The following is a 17,610-nucleotide window of genomic DNA, read 5'->3' as shown; positions in this document are numbered from 1 at the left end:
TTAAAAACATAATGAAAACACACTAGTTAACCATATTTATTTTAATGTCTATTGAGAGTTTAAAAGTTTCCCAGTAACAAAAGACTGCACAGCTTTAAGACATTAATTTAAACTGTACAAATACATATAACCATTACCACTAGGATAAATTACTCTTTAGATTTTAACATTTTTCAACATCTTACATCTGAACAGTTGAATCTTCTATACAAAAATATCATTATTATTTTATAATATGCCTTTGTATAATGCCCACAAGATGACACCTATTACAATAGCAGTTGTTACAAAGTCACAAAATACATAAAAATCTCAGCAGTTGATAACATTATTATTCTTTAAAAAGAATTTACAGTACTAAGGTCCAGTCCAGAAAGTGGCAGATTTAAACAGAGTAGCCCAAAGTTCGAAGTGTCTATTTAAAATACCAGTTTGGAAATAAACTAAGAAAATAATATATGTACTATGTGATATCACTGTCCCAGCAGCTGAACGCACTTGATTCAGAGCAAATGTGAAGGTCAGAGCTGAGTCAGTGGTCAGCAGCATGAGTTGGCTTGGGGGAACCAGCTGGCACGCTTCATCTTTGTGTCTGGTAGGGACACAGAAACAAAGCAATTTGAAAAGTCCAATGAACCAGCATCAAACACAGTTTCCAGAACTTTCTTAATGATGTCCAGCCAAGAGAACCTTGACTTGGTTAATATCGAAGTCATTAAGCCATCAGGCTTGACAGTCACCTTGAATTCATGGGAACTGTACTGGTCAAGATCAAAACACAGGCTGTCTACTAAAATCAGGTGGCATAACTTTGATATTCTGTATGTTAAAGATAAATTTATTTCTAAAAAAAAAAAAAAAAAAAGCTGGGTACTGTGGCTCACACCTGTAAGCCCCGTGCTTTGGGAGGCTGAGGCAGGTGGATCACCTGAGGTCAGGATTTCGAGACCAGCCTGAGCCTGACCAACATGGTGAAACCCTGTCTCTACTAATACTACAAAAATTAGCCGGGCATGGTGGCACCCGTCTCTAATCCCAGCTACTCGGGGGGCTGAGGCAGGAGAATCACTTGAACCCAGGAGGTGGAGGTTGCAGTAAGCCAAGATGGTGCCACTGCACTCCAGCCTGGACACAAGAGTGAAACATCGCCTCAAAAAAAAAAAAGACATCCTGCTCAAGATTGAAATTACCATCGCTCCCATAGCTTCAAAGTAGAAAAACAAATAATTGCAATCTTTCTGTCATTGACAAAATGGCAGCACAGAGCCTTAGTCAAATAACCACAGCTGACAGCCAGCAGAGGTTGACCCAACTGCTGTACAAAAACAAAAGACAAACCTCTTGAGCCTATCACAGCAAAGTGAAGAACTACTAAACCATTTGGGCACATACAACAAATGAAAACTAAAACATTCTAAACATTTTCTGCAAGTTTTTTTTTTTAAGGGGTCTTATTGGATTTACTATTTATTAAATTGTAGATCAAATACTTCATACTTTGGCAAATAGTTTATTCAATACTTTGTAACATCCTACCCATATATCAACACTGTGGGCAATGATGCTAAGAAAATGCATTTCTTGGAAATAAATAAAATAGGGGATGATTTTTGCTCTTCCAAGTACCACTTTTGCATATTTCTTCCAGAACTCAGTAGAAATAGACATTTGTAGACATTTCCCAGGGTCAAGGAACTTGCACGTTCTCTACGGAGCAATGCTGTGGGGTTTCACACTACAGACTCCTACCGGTGGCCTCCATACTTGGCCACCCAGTCTGTCCTCCCATGCACTGAGGGAATGGGCTGTGCACGGTTCACAGTATTTAGGTTTTTTGCTGTAGGATTGTAAATACGTCCTGAAAACTGCCCCCGACCAGTTTTTCTGTTCCAGGTATATTCTGAAAGAAATCAGATTCGGAAAATAGGGTTTTACTCATTTGCTTATCAAAGTCAAAGAAATTCATCCTCTCATTTGATGGGGAAAATCTGAATTTATGTTTAAAAGATTAACTCAGTACTGTCTGAGGCTTTTTAAATGTTAAAACCAAAAAGTCTAGTGTAGTAATATGTTGACATCAATTAGAATTTCCAATAGCTGGCCAGGTGCAGTGGCTCATGCCTGTAATCCTACCACTTTGGGAGGCTGAGGCGAGTGGATCACCTGAGGTCAGGAGTTCAAGACCAGCCTGGCCAACATGGTGAAACCCTGTCTCTACTAAAAATACAAAAAAAATCAGCTGAGCATGGTGGCGGGTGACTGTAATCCCAGCTACTCAGGAGGCTGAGGCAGGAGAATCACTTGAACCCGGGAGGCAGTGGTTGCAGTGAGCTGAGATCGTACCATTGCACACCAGCCTGGGCAACAAGAGTGAAACTCCATCTCAAAAAAAAAAAAAGAATTTCCAGTAGCTGAAGAGCCAATATTCCTGGTTTATAGTGCTGACACTGCTGCTGTTTTCAATATTTTACATTTAGATAGGCAACGCCAGGTAAGAAGGCCAAGAAAATTTATTGGCTCAAATTCAATGGGCAACACCTACAGTGTTAGTGACTTTGTAATATCACACTGTGGTTACATCTAAATAATATTCACACAGTATCACTACAGAAAAATGTATTTGGAATTGTGAATCTATAAAACTGTGGCTTCATGGAGAAACACACATGGGGTCCTATAATAGATTTCTTTTTAAACACTAAAATGTGGGTTTTAGAATGAAGATTTTTTTTTTTTTAATGAGGCGGAGTTTTGCCCTTGTTGCCCCAGCTGGAGTGCAGTGGAGTGATCTCGGCTCACTGCACCCTCCACCTCCCAGATTCAAGCCATTCTCCTGCCTCAGCCTTCTGAGCAGCTGGGATTACAGGGGCACACCACCACGCCCAGCTAGTTTTTGTATTTTTAGTAGAGATGGGGTTTTGCCATGTTGGCCAGGCTGGTCTGGAACTCCTGACCAAGATGATCCACCCACCTCAGCCTCCCAAAGTGCTAGGATTACAGGTGTGAGCCATCGTACCCGGCCCATACTTCATTTGTCATTGGGAAAATCATGGGTGGGAAGGAACACAACTCCCTTAAATGGCAGAATCCTAAACTTTTAATCACAAGGTTATTTCATTCATATATATCTGACTATTTAAAAATTTTTGAAAAATTTATAATTTCTTGAACATTTGTTATCTGAACAATTTATGAGCTAAAACTGCTTCAACATTTCAAAGGACAAAGCAGGAGATCATTTTACAGACAACTTTTGATGCCTTCTTCAGTCCGTCCACGCTTTCCTCACCTCAGATTGAGAGCTAAGGTATCACAGGTATTGTATCTGAGGAGGGATGTTTGCTTTTTCCATCTGGGGTTTAAATATCTCTTCACACTGTGTAGTAGCTGCCATTCTTGGATTAAACTCTAAGTGTTAATACTGAAATGAATCTGACCATTTTGTACCCCCAGCCCTAGCTGTCCCATATTTACTGGCATGGTTTGCACAGTTTTTCTTAAATTTTCACTGTAAAACTGGGAGGTAGGAGGGAATTCTGTGAGCACATGGTCCTGACAAGCTACTAACTTCAGCATGGATGAACGAGGTATTAAGTGTGGACACTGGGTAAGACAGCCGCCTGGCTGCGGTGTAGTTTGGTGGAGGCAGGGAGGCCAAGAGCTCCCCACTCCATGGTTTGACAGGTCCTTTCATTCCACTCTTTTACTGGGCTTAAAATTCTCAAAGTCAAAGCCACTAAAAAGCTACCTAACAAAGTCAGGGACAATGTGTCTACAAGGGCCAGTAAGGGCACCATGTTTTCTAGGAAGAGCCCTTTAGTTACAGCCATTGGAATAGAAATGAGCATCTGTCTGCTAAATTAGTGAGCTCACCCATGTGGGCCACAGGTCAAAGTGGTAGCAGGGGTAGAAGAGACAGTGTGGGAGGGGAGTAAAGAGCGGGAAGGGAGGCAGTGAGCCCCGCTTATTCAGAGAGGGAAAAGGGAACATGGCATTAAGCTAATGGGTGAGGCTCTGAAGGCAAGAAGTGAGAGCTTTGGGGAGTAACAAAAAGAGAAGCCTTTTTCCAGGTCATGACATCACCTAAGTCAAGTCCTAAATGGTTTTAAATGAAATTGTGTCCAGGACAATATTTTGTAAAACTTTTTCAAGAGGGAATCATTTTGCTAAGAAGGGATAGTGTTGAGATTTAGGATTCCTTTCCTAGATATACTAGAATTTTAGACTCAAGTACCTTTGGTGAAGAACCTAACAGCTGAGAGGAGCCCAGATCTCGTGGCAGGGCAAGAAATGCTTTTGTGCCTTAGTGGGACCACCCCACACCTCACTGCCCTGCAAGAGCGGGATAGTGAGCCTTGCAATGCTTGCTCTGTGTTTAAAACCTGCATCTGTCCTATCAGGACATTTAACTTCTTGTAGAAAATCTGTGCTAAAGGAAAGAAGTTTGCCTCTAGTTATGGATTTAATTGATGCCACTATGATATAACTTTTAGCAAGATATAAAACTTGTGTATGATGCGGATCATAATAGTACCTCCTGGAATACAGCCCTGGTAGGATTAATGAGTACACAGAGTGCTTAAAACAGGATCCCGCACTTCTAAAGTGATCCCGAAGGGTGCTGTGTAGAACAGAAGTCACTCCTCGAAGTCCTTGTTGTTAGTTTCAAGGCAGGGGATAAGGAAGTATTAGGGGAAGGAGAGATTACATGGGGAGGAAGACACTGATTTTCCCTCTCAAAACTTAAAGGGTAGAGGCCAGGCGCGGTGGCTCATGCCTATAATCCCAGCACTTTGAGAGGTCGAGGCAGGCAGATCATGAGGTCAAGAGAGCGAGATCATCCTGCCCTGTCTCTACTAACAATACATAAATTAGCTGGGCATGGTGGCACGCACCTGTAGTCCCAGCTACTCGGGAGGCTGAGGCAGGAGAATTGCTTGAACCTGGGTGGCAGAGGTTGCAGCAGGGAGCTGAGATTGCGCCACTGCACTCCAGCCTGGTGACAGAGCGAGACTTCGTCTCAAAAAAAAAAAAAAAACTACAAAACCAAAAAACTTGAAGGGGAGAAAGAAGAGCAAAGACGAGACTATGCGAGAAGGGGGAAATAGTTGAGTAAATATGGTAATGACCTGGTTTTATTTTCTTGTGGGAAACTGTCACCCAACTGGCATGACTGGAAGACACATCTCTTACAGAACAGTGTTTTTTCTAAGGATTTGCAATGACCACTTGAGAGTGATTAATATTTACTTCATTTTTTTACCTTTCCTCCTATCACCATCTGTAGAAAAATCTGATAAGCAGAGTAAAGAAATAAAAAGTTAAGAAAAGGCATTTACTTAAAAAAATGAAAACAGGAATATGCATACTAATTGGATAGAATAATATATAAAGGCCTTCAATATCTTACAAAAATATTTTTTAAAAGACCCACTCTTGATTTATAAGAGTAGATACCTAGGTAACAAAATAATTTGAAACATTGTGATTTTCTGCTTTTATATTAAAAGTATAAAATGTGGCCGGGTGCAATAGTTCATGCCTGTAATCCCAGCACTTGTGGGAGGCTGAAGCAGGTGGATCATTTGAGGTCAGGAGTTCAAGACCAGCCTGACCAACACAGTGAAACTGCGTCTCTACTAAAAATACAAAAAGAATTAGCTGGGCATGGTGGTGCATGCCTGTAATCCCAGCTGCCTGGGAGGCTGAGGCAGGAGAATTGTTTGAACGTGGGAGGTGGAGGTTGCAGTGAGCTGAGATCACACCACTGTACTCCAGCCTGGGCAACAGAGCAAGACTCCATCTCAAAATAAATAAATAAATAAATAAAATTTTATATTTCATATAAATGAATGGCTCATAAGGCTGGCTTAAATATTTGAGGCTTTATAAAAAATCACTGTTGATATAAAATGTTTACTTATTTTGTTTCAGTGAAAAGATAATGAAGCAATTCTTTTCACAGATAAGGTAACTGTAATACTATTTAAGCAGTTCTATAGTGGCAAGAAATAAAAAAATAAAGAAGTCCAGGCTTTATACATTTTTAGCTCCAATAGTGTGAACTTTAAAGACTGGCACATCTGATCAGGGGTTTTAATATACAATAGTGGTTAGGATAGGCTGTGAGCACACTTTCAGAGTCAATTTAAATTAAACTACAGGCCGGGCATAGTGGCTTATGCCTATAATCCCAGAGTTTTGGGAGGCCAAGGTGGGAGGATTGCTTGCGCCCACGAGTCAAGACCTAGCTTGGGCAACATAGCAAGACACTGTCCCTACAAAAAACATTTTTTTGAATTAGCTGGGCACGGTGGTGTGCGCCTGTAGTCCCATCTACTCAGAAGGTGGAGGTGGGAGGATCACTTGAGCCCAGGAGTTCGAGACTGCAGTGAACCATGATTGCATCCCTGCACTCCAGCTTGAGTGACAGAGCAAGGCTTTTCCTCTATAGAAAAGAATTAAAATAAATAAATTAAACTACAATTAGGTATCTTGTTAAAGTTCTAATGATTTGCTCTAATGTTTATTTTTGGTGCTTCACTAAGGATATCTATTTCAGATTAAAATGATTCGAAGACCATTCATGGTCAAATCTGATTGGCTTAAGTACAGAATTATCACCCTCCATTTCAAATGTGTACCCCTACATGTGGCGGTCACATGCCACACCACTGGGGAGCAAGCTTACTTCAGTTAGGCATAACGCTGGAGGGTGGAGGGATAAACCCTTCCCCGCCGAATACTATTGCAAAGCAAAAGGCAGGGTGTGAAAGTCCTGCCACCGCTAATTTCTACGACCTAAGATGGAACTGTAGAGACACACCTCTTGTTAACTCATTGATAAATAGAGTATCAGCATTTATTAAGCTTTCACCCTGTGCCAGGTCCTGGGCAGAGAGCTCTGGAAAAGGCATTTTCTCACATCTCTCTGTGCAGCACAGCACACTCTTTGGAAGTGGATTGAGTTGAGTTTCTATCCCAGCTCCACTAGCTGTGTGACCTCAGGTAAGTTACCTCACCTACATTTCATCATCTGTAAAGAAGAGATCTAGCTACATCATCAGGTTATCATGAGGATTAAATGATATAATCCCAGTAAGCCCTGTACACTGTGCCTGGCAGACAGTCACCACTTAATTAGAGGTAGCTCTTCTTATAATTATTAGACCCTCAAATCCACATTTTTGGAAGAAAAATAGGACATTTTGGTAAAAACAAAAAGAAATGCATTAATGAGGTGAGGCTCACTAAAAGTCTTCACTTGGGAAAAGTGACTGCATAAACTTGAAAAGGAAAATGTTCCTTTCTGCTAGGAATCTAGAAAACTGTATCTGAAGTCGTTCCTACCTGAAGCCGTTGCATTGAGAGGTGCTAAGTGGATCCTCTGGCCAGCTGACTTCACTTCTTTTTTGAGAAAGGAAGGAATATATCCTGACTGATTGTAAGTAGCATAACTTCCAAGATTTCCTAGTGACATATAATAAAGTTTCACAGTCAGAAGGTGAATATTTTAGGCACAGTAGAGTAACATTGAATACTACCCCATTACTTCTAAATACTATTTTTCAGCATCTACTATGTTCTAGGCACTGTGCTGCGCTTGTTACAGATATTCTTATTCATCCATACAACAGCCCGCTTAGATCACATTATTATCCATATCGTGTGGCTCTCCGATGTTGAGTGACTTGCCTAACTTCTCACAGTAAGAGACTGAGCTGGGGTCTGAACTCAAGGCCCAGGGGTGTTCAGTTCACCCTGAACACGCCAGGCTTTCTCACGACCCCACTTCTTCACATGGGGGTATATTTCCCGCTGCGAAGCCCCCATCTCTGAAGTGCTCTCTGTGTCTGTCTCCATTCTGTAAAATGGTTGTAAGTGGACCTATTCTCGTAGGGTTGTTGTAGGGATTGATGAGACTTTTCAGAGCACGTGGCATAGAATCTGTACGCATTAAACGTCAGCTAGCATCATTGCCATCATTATCATCGCCATCATTATCGTCACCATCATCATCATCACTATTGGTGAATGCTCAATCTGGCGTTAGCATAGGGATGCATTGACGAGGACAAATCTAAAGTCTGGAGACCAGTGAGGAAGTCGCTGCTAAGAGCTGAAATGAGAGAGGATGAGGGTCTGAACCACAACAGTGGCAGAGGGTGAAGAAGAAGGGAACTAAGCAGGTTCATGGGGTGGAGGTGGTAGGGAAAGAGGGGAATATAAACTCCTAAGTTTGCAGCTCAGGTGACTGGGTGCATTGTCCATGAATAGCAACATAGGAGGAGAATCAGGATTGCGGGAAAGACATGGTACCCAGAGGACATTCAAGTTGTGGCAGGCAGAGGGCAAGTGGGCAGGCGTGGAGATTGGTAATGATCAGGGTGTGGTGGTTACAGAGTTGTGGGCTTGGAGGAGCCAGCTCACAGGCACTGCGAATGTGCAGAGACCTGGAGTAGACCCCCAAGGAACACCAGCATTAAGGGACAGGAGAGAAAAGGACCCCATGGAGGAAGAGAACAGGTAGAGAGGTGGATGGTAGGAGGAACAGGGTATGGAAATCCAAGAGAATCCACACTGAGTGTGGAAAAAAAGAATGGGAGATGAGGCAGAGAGCTCGGATAGGACCAGCACTGCCCCTGGGATCTGGCCACTGGGATGTCAAGATCCAGCAGGAGCTGCTGCACTGGCAGGAAGCAGACTGAAGACAAACGACAACCGGAAGCGATAGGTGGCGCTAGCTCTGCAGGAAGGGATGCAGGTTTATCTCTAGAAGGCGAAACGGGGCTCTGATCACCCTCGTGGTTTCAAAGCACTGCTCAGTAAACAGAGTGTTTTCTCCATAGTGTTATCTGTTTACACGTCTCAACGCTGGGCTCTGTGTCCCTGTTGTCTCTCATGGCATATCAGGCTTCAACAGGTGTCTGCTCTTGAAGCAACAAATGTCAAAGCACAATATTACGTTATCAGCCCCTAAAGGACTGTATACAGTGAGCACATGCTCTCAGTCTATACATGTTTAACCCTACTGAATTTTGCATAAGTTCAGCTGCCTACTTTAACCTTTTTCCCATCTCAGAAAGTCATTCTGAAACACTAATCAGTTCTTTACTTCAGAAAAATTTTTGGGAGGAAATTCAATGCAGTGATTGCATTCGCTAGCAGCTTCAGTCATGTCTCTTGCTCTCATCCTCATCAGCAGAGCAAACACTTATTAAATGCTTAGTATGTGACAAAATTCCAGGTAGGGTTATGTAACAATACCTAAGGAAATTTCGTCCATTTTATGGACGGGAAAGCTGGCTTAAACAACTTGTCCCAAACCGCAAAAGCTGGTGAGTGACAAAATGGGGATATGTCAGACTCTAGGATTCATGCATTGAACACTTATATGATGCTTCTTATTGGAGGAAGAAGTTGTTAGGGGAAAAAGAACACAAAGTGAAGTCTTCTTAAATTATTTTGGCTTATTATTTGAAGTACCTTGTATGCTGTGAATTTTCAGATTGGAGCCAGTGGTTAGCACTGTTGAAACCAGTGACACTGAACCCCTAGGAAATCTACCATCTCTATTAACCTAGTTAACCTTTTTTTTTTTTAAAATTTTTATTTATTTATTTGAGATGGAGTCTCGCTCTGTTGCCAGGCTGCAGTGCAGTGGCGCAATCTTGGCTCACTGCAACCTCCGCCTCCCGGGTTCAAGTGATTCTCCTGCCTCAGCCTCCTGAGTAGCTGGGACTACAGGTGCGTGCCACCATACCTGGCTAATTTTTGTATTTTTAGTAGAGACAGGGTTTCACCATGTTGGCCAGGATGGTCTCGATCTCTTCATCTCATGATCTGCCTGGCTCGGCCTCCTGAAGTGCTGGGATTACAGGTGTGAGCCACCGCGCCCAGTCTAACCTTTTTAAAAAAGTGGTTGTTCATGCTTAAGAAATGAGTTTCAGAACTTTGAAAAAAAAATTCCAGGAATATAGATCACAAAATTAGAAAATACTCTTTTGAAATTCTTTTCATTAGAAGTATTTGCTTGATTTCCTCTATAAATTTCCATAATTAATTTAAGAAGACCGCACAGAACTTTTTGAGAGCATATTCATCTTAAAATCTCAGTTACTGAAGGAAGATATTCTTGATGAGACAGAATGCTTTTCTTTATCCTAGTCCTGATCTGACTTCTAAAAGCAGATCATCTTGGCCTTTTATGTCAGGATTAGGGGCAAATGTTGAGAAGAAAATTAGACAAGAGATTCAAAGAACAAACTGCATTCATCTGACACCCAGAAATTACCTTGTGGGTCCTCTAATTTTTCAGGAAAAGTTTCATTGCATGATAGTTTTTCGATTGGTTTAATTATGCTTTCTTCTAAAGAGAAGACAGATGGAAAGAAAGAATAATAGTAAGGAGAATGTTATAGGAAAAGCAGAGAAAAAATGGATTAGATGATTAATGAAAAGACCCAGAAAGAGCCCTTAAAAATGCAAAAATGTCCCCATGTGTTGTCACAGCATTTATTTGATGGCAACTGTATATTCCCTTGAGACTCAAAGTTGTTCTACTATCATTTAATTGAATTTGTGTAACTGGCTGGTTCAGTGAATATTATTTTTAATTATCTGAAGAAAAAATAAGTAAATCATAGTGCTGCAGTGTATGACACCTCAGCGACATTAAATGGATAACTGAGTTTTTAAAGAATCTGGAAAACTTGTAAAAAGTTGAAATGTATTGATGTCACATCAGAATATCTCACTAAACTACTCACTTATTATAATGGTAATTGTCAAAGTTTTTTGATCCAATATCACTTACATTAAAAAACAAACTATCTCTTCACATACTTTTAAGTTGATATTTAAAGTTTTTAATCATAACTTTAACAGATGCAAAGGATATTTCTGACATATTGTAACTATAGGCATTTAAAAAATAAAACTATTAATGATTTTTTTTTTTTTTTTTGAGACAGAATCTCCCTCTGTCACCCAGGCTGGAGTGCAGTGGCATGATCTCGGCTCACTGCAACCTCCACTTCCTGGGTTCAAGCGATTCTCCTGCCTCAGCCTCCTGAGCAGCTGGGTTTATAGGCGCATGCCACCATGCCCGGCTAATTTTTTTTTTTTTTTTTTTTTGTATTTTTAGTAGAGACGGGGGTTTCACCATGTTGGTCAGGCTGGTCTCGAACTCCGGACCTCGTGATTCGCCCACCTCAGCCTCCCAAAGTGCTGGGATTACAGGAGTGGGCCACTGCGCCCGGCCAAAACTATTAGTGATTTTATGCCCTCCAATATTGACATAAAAATACATGAACAAGTTCCTTTTTGACATTTGGACACTTCACATTAATTCTTTTTTCCCTTAAAATTACATTTTTATTTATACCTCAGCTTCCAAATTTTACCCAAATGTAATCTTAGGCTTAAAAGTCTAAAATTGGTCACTCTAAAATATGTGTAAATTAAAACTTTTTTTTAAATTTCTTGTAACCATAAGGATATTAACATACTGCACCAAGTTAGTTATAATTACAATGATTCATTGTATATAGTTAATCAAAAAAGTTGAATATTATATATTTTGATTACTAAACATGAAAATTAAGTTTTTTGCAAATGCATCTCTTAATGAGAAAGGTGGGGCTATTTTCAAGTAGTTCATGTATCAACAAATGAATATTTATTGCTGGAATCACAGCATCAGGGCTATTTTCTCTCTCTTTTTTCTTCCTTTTTGGAGACAGAAGCACTAAGAAATCTTGCTAATACAAATAGATAGTTGGGAACAAAAGGGGTTTTGTGATAGCTTTGCCACTCTATTTTTCAAACACTCCTCAAAGTTACAGACCAAAATTCAGATACTGATCTCATAAAAAAAAATTTAAAAAACTTTTTAAATTACCAGTCAGCTAACAATTCAAGTAGGTCCTCCTTCAATTTTCTAAATGCTGAGAACTGTTAAGACTCCCTGACTTTAAAAAAGATCTGTTCCTCAGTCATCAAATCAAAGTTACTTACTTTCTCAATGGTGACATCAACATATCAGAATTTCCATTTCATTGGCACCCCAGATATTTTTACATTTTGGGGAAAAAGAAAACACACTATGGTAGCCAATGAGAAGTCTTTTCAGAATGGAGACTCCTTGCTAGGGCAGACCCATTTCATGAAAGACTCAGATGGAGGTTGAGAATTCCCTTAAAACTATCTGTATTCAAGAACTAGTGGGAAAACCTTTTTTTATTATTGTACTTTTTAATATAGAGGCACAGTTCCGCCACGTTGGCCAAGTTGATCTCCTAGGCTTAAGGGACCTGCCCACCTCTGCCTCCCAAAGTGCTGGGATTACAGGTGTGAGCCACCATGCTTATCCAGCTGCAAACAGTTTTCTTGAAGAGGCAGTGTTACAACTCCATGACCGCTCCAGCAGAGCAGGGCTACCCCTAGGCAGAGTGTAGTGGAAAACCTCTGTGTATTTCCCAAGTGCACATGTATCTTGGTTGGAAGAGCACTGCAATATATTTAAAAGTAGACGTCTATAAAGGAAAACCCCACACATGTACATTTTGTATTCTTGCGTTACCTGCATTGCTCCTTTTGAAAGCAAGTTCTGCCCCGACAGGTCCCAGTGACTTGGGGAATAACTGGTTGCTCCAAGTGTGAGGGTTTATTTCCTTTCCACTGGCTATCAAGGACACGTTCTTGGGATTCACACCTGAGAAGAACAAAGCAGATCATAAACTTAAAGGAAACATATGTAATAGATTCAAACAAAGACTAGAGATACCTTGGACAGAATGGAAATAAATCTAGGTGAAAATGTAGCAGATACTTGCTTTCTGATGAACCCTAACATGATCCCAAGCCCTTAGCACAACCACCGGGAATGTTGACAGTGTACTTTATAAGCAGAAGATATTTTCTACAATATAATAATAACATTTGATGTTCTTGCTAAGGGTCTTGTAAAAATTGAGATGGCACAAAAATTTTTCTTCAACACCACGACGTTTTTTTTTTTTTTTTTTGAGACAGGGTCTCTCTCTGTCGTCCAGGCTGGAGTGCCGTGGTGTGATCTTGGCTCACTGCAGCCTCCACCTCCTAGGTTCAAGTGATTCTTGTGTCTCAGCCTCCCGAGTAGCTGAGATTACAGGCACCCACCACCATGCTTGGCTAATTTTTGTATTTTTAGTAGAGAGGGGATTTCACCATGTTGGCCAGGCTGGTCTCAAACTCCTGGCCTCAAGTGATCCGTTCACCTTGGCCTCCGAAAGTGCTGGGATTACAGGCGTGAGCCACCACACCCGGCCAAAGATTGCTTCTTATTCAGGTTTCTATACTCTGCATAGTTGCTGGTTCACAATAGGTGCTCAGTAAATGTCTTTCCAGGTGACTGAACTGAGCCTGATTCTAGTTTTAAATTTCATCCAGCTCCAGAGGGGTCATCTTCAAAACCATAAATGCCAATAGGTGACAGTAAGGCTCAAGTTTACATTCCAAACAATTCTTTGTAATTGAGTTTACTTTTTAAATCTCAATTATAGCCATACTTGTGATCCCAAGTAATTTGCAGACTTTGTTAGATTTCTAGTTAAAAAGGAAATGATCAAACAGGTCTCAGATACCCTGAAATAAATTTTTGAAAACCACATTAGGAAGCAGAACTATGAAAACAAGGTGCTTTGGCTCAAAGGATAAATATCCTTTGACAAAAGTTTGCAGTCGTCTTTCCTACCACTCACTTCTGTAAGTAAGAAGATACTGATTTGCAATATTTCAGTCAGTGAAACACACTGTTTTTTTTTTTTCTGTTTTTCTTTTTGAGATAGGGTCTTGTTCTGTTGCCAGGCTGGAGTGCAGTGGGGCGATCTCGGCTCACTGCAACCTCCGCCTCCTGGGTTCAAGCAATTCTCCTGCCTCAGCCTCCTGAGTAGCTGGGATTACAGGCACGCACCACCACGCCCAGCTAATTTTTGTACTTTTAGTAGAGACAGGATTTCACCATGTTGGCCAGGATGGTCTCAATCTCTTGATCTCGTGATCCACCCACCTTGGCCTTCCACAAGTGCTGGGATTACAGGCATGAGCCACCGTGCCCGGCAAAATGTACTGATTTAAAAAAAAAAAAACAGTGAAAAGTATCTCTCATGAACCTATGTTTTGGAAACTTTCTTCCATCCTTGCTTTTGCAGTCAGATTAAAACTCTCTCAAACTTTCTTCCATCCTTGCTTTTGCAGTCAGATTAAAACTCTCTCAGAATTTCCTTTTTTTTTCTCTCTCTCTCATGATATCAACACCAAAATGTACACACAGGTATCTAAAGATTACAACACAAGGATTTCTGCTGCTTTCAAAAGTGTGCCCCAACCCTGGTCTTGACCCCAACTCCTCTCCCACCTTCTTAAGGTCTTCAGTCCCTCACTCACCCCCCTTCACCTCCTGTGTTACCAGTTCCTCCTCTGTGAGGGATCCTGCTCCTCTACACGCAGACCTGCTTGGAGCACTGCTGAAACGCTTCATTCCGTTTCTAAGCTCCTCTTCACAGCCATCTAAGATGAAGCAGCCGAAATAAGGCCTGCCATGTTTACAGTCTGATTGTCAAGAAATATGGGAAGATTTCTCATTCTGTGAGTGTCATGATATGACAACTTCCTGTACAAAAATGTTAGCATAACTTATTTTCTCTCACTTTCAAGAATCAAAGCATAATGCCACAAATAGAACAGTTTTCAAACTGTAGGTGAAACTATAGTCAGGAAAATTTCCTCATGAGGAAGAAAAAATACAGACTTTAAGGTCAAAAGTAGATTTTTTTTTTTTTTTTTTTTTTTTTTTTTTTTTGAGACGGAGTCTCACTCCGTCACCCAGGCTGGAGTGCAATGTCACAATCTTATAATATTATACCAGCCCTATAATATTTTTTGTCGTTGTTGATGTAAGCACGTTTTTAGGCTCTGGCACCAGAGTGAGACATGGGAAGTGGGCCTGAAGAAACCTGGGTCTTGTTTGTGTATGTCTGGATAGAGAAACAGAATGAGAAAGTGTATATGTATCTTATTGGTAGCATATGCCAAATGAATTTACAAGTATCTTATTAAAATAGTTAATGAGGCCTGGTGCAGTGGCCCATGCCTGCAATCCCAGCACTTTGGGAGGCTGAGGCGGGCGGATCACTTGAGGTCAGGAGTTCGAGACCAGCCTGTCCAACATGGCAAAACCCATCTCTACTAAAAATACAAAAATTAGCCGGGTGTGGTGTCGGGTGCCTGTAATCCCAGCTACTCAGGAGGGTGAGGCAGGAGAATCACTTGAACCTGGGAGGCAGAGGTTGCAGTGAGCCAAGATCGCACCACTGCACTCTAGCCTGGGCGACAAGAGCGAAACTCTGTCTCTCTCTCTCTGTCTCTCTCACACACATACACACAACTATTTAACCTATTTAGATCTCTAAATACCCAGGGCTATGAAGTTTTTGCTCTGTCCTTGATGGCTTCATGCCAATTTCTTCAACCTGTCAAATACGTTAGTGTCTTCCTCCTTACAAATCAGCACAGGACCGCAATCTTAAAGCCTCAATTCACCCCCTGTAAGTTTATATCAACTTATTCAACACCTGTGGCTAAACCTATACACCCACTATGCCTTCTGTTTTCTTTCCCATTCATTTTTAAACCCTCTGCTTGGTTTCATTTTTTTTCCTTTCCCCAAGTACTAACAGCAAGAGAGGGTCCCAACTGGTTTTTTTTTTTTTTTTTTTAGATAAGAGTCTTGCTCTGTTGCCCATGCTGAAGTGCAGCGGTGCCATCTCGGTTCACTGCAACCTCCGCCTCCTGGGTTCAAGCAATTCTCCTGCTTCAGCCTCCCACATAGCTGGGATTACAGGTGCCCACCACCACATCTGGATAATTTTTGTATTTTTAGTAGAGACGGGGTTTCACCGTGTTGGCCAGGCTGGTCTCGAACTCCTGAACTCAGGTGATCTGCCCACCTCAGCCTCCCAAAGTGCTGGGATTACAGGTGTGAGCCACTGTGCCCAGCCCCAGCTGGATTCTTAGAACTGAAATTTCTATGTTTGCCTAAAAGGTACACAGGGAAGTGTGTTACAGATCCATCTTTTGCTGGCAATCCTGTCTCAACCTTTTCTCTTGTTTGCCATATCCCATCTTCCCAAACAAGCTTCTGGGAAATGGAGACTGTGTCTTGCTTCTGGAGACTTAGATGTGAAAAGCAAATCTTCCTCAGTTAAACACAGTGGCCCACTCATGTGTTTAGAAAGTTATAAATGACCATGCCCACAAAAACACAAAAAGATCATCTTCTCCCTCACTGGATTAAAGATGTATCTGTGCAGATACAGGATGATTTAAAAATGGATTATCATTAGGAGATATACCTAATGTTAAATGACGAGTTAATGGGTGCAGCACACCAACATGCACATGTATACATATGTAACAAACCTGCATGTTGTGCACATGTACCCTAAAACTTAAAATACAATTAAAAAAATGGATTATCCCCCTTTTAAATGGAATTGAAACATTTCCTTTTTACTTGGATTTAGAGGAGAAAATGCTATTTGCAGGCACATAATAAACTCCCCACTGTCTGTCCAGATCTTTCTCCCAAGCTCCAGATTCACATACCCAGGTGCCCATTAGATGGATCGACTCAGATGTTTAACAGGCATCCCACACTCAGCTCTCCATTCTCTACCTCCACACTCCTCTCCTCTTCTAATCTTCCCTTTCTCAACTAAAGTCACCACCGTTTACCCAGTTCCCAAGTTAGAACCTCAGATGCTGCCACTAATTCTTTCCACCAATCTACCCACAAGTCCTATTGGTTCCACTACCAAAACATGTCTAGATTTTGCCCACTTGTACCTCTGCCACTTCTACTCTGGAATCAGCCATTTACATTACCCCATCCCATCTGGACATAAGCAGTGGCCTCTTAACCAGTGTCCTTGCCTCTCTTGAGTTCCCAGCATGCTCTTCCAAGCAGGCAGAATCTTTTAAAAATGTACACCAGATTGGCTGGGCACAGTGGCTCACGCCTGTAATCTCAGCACTTTGGGAGGCCAAGGCGGGCAGATCACAAGGTCAGGAGATCGAGACCATTCTGGCTAACACTGTGAAACCCCATCTCTACTAAAAATGCAAAAAATTAGCCGGATGTGGTGGCTCGCGCCTGTAGTCCCAGCTACTCGGGAGGCTGAGGCAGGAGAATTGCTTGAACCTGGGAGGTGGAGCTTGCAGTGAGCCAAGATCATGCCACTGCACTCCAGCCTGGGCGACAGAGCGAGAGTCTGTCTAAAAAAAAACCAAAAAACAAAAACCAAAAAATGTACACCAGATCATTTAGGAAAGAGTATTTGAAAATCTACATTTTATAAAAAGTTGTAATGGGGGCACAGAATTGGTTTAATAAAATTTAGGATTTACTGAATGCATAGCTTTGGCGGGGGGTGGGGGTTGGTGTTTTCTGGAAGCATATTCATCATCTTGATTTTTGCTCCTAAGCATTTTTTGAGCAGAATTCTACTAGTGGTAGAAACAGGAGGTCCAGAAAAGTCCTTGGCGACAGACTGAGCCACCAAAGAGCTC

At 41.4% G+C, this 17,610-nt stretch overlaps 2 protein-coding genes across 8 annotated transcripts in view; one reads left to right on the top strand and one right to left on the bottom strand.

Moving 5' to 3' along the window:
- Positions 1–17,610, top strand: part of SYCP2L (synaptonemal complex protein 2 like) — a 232,546-nt gene that overhangs the window by 14,936 nt on the left and 200,000 nt on the right. The window lies entirely within an intron of this gene.
- The window catches only part of MAK (male germ cell associated kinase), a 73,763-nt gene continuing 57,007 nt past the window's right edge, over positions 855–17,610 (bottom strand). For 3 of the 7 annotated variants that reach the window (XM_055264132.2, XM_055264131.2, XM_063632395.1), the window contains 4 exons: positions 12,584–12,715; positions 10,295–10,369; positions 7,351–7,470; positions 855–1,900 (listed from right to left, as the gene is read on the bottom strand). In XM_055264132.2, the coding sequence (XP_055120107.1) occupies positions 1,746–1,900; positions 7,351–7,470; positions 10,295–10,369; positions 12,584–12,715 (482 nt within the window). In that variant the 3' untranslated portion in view covers positions 855–1,745. The remainder of the gene's footprint in view (positions 1,901–7,350; positions 7,471–10,294; positions 10,370–12,583; positions 12,716–17,610) is intronic. The other 4 variants (XM_055264137.2, XM_055264138.2, XM_055264139.2 and 1 more) reach the window with 2 other exon arrangements.

This window comes from Symphalangus syndactylus, chromosome 23, assembly GCF_028878055.3.
Source record: "Symphalangus syndactylus isolate Jambi chromosome 23, NHGRI_mSymSyn1-v2.1_pri, whole genome shotgun sequence".
Classification (NCBI taxonomy): Eukaryota; Metazoa; Chordata; class Mammalia; order Primates; family Hylobatidae; genus Symphalangus; species Symphalangus syndactylus.
Note: the sequence above shows the minus strand (reverse complement) of the source record. Positions and strands in the feature narration are given on the sequence as shown.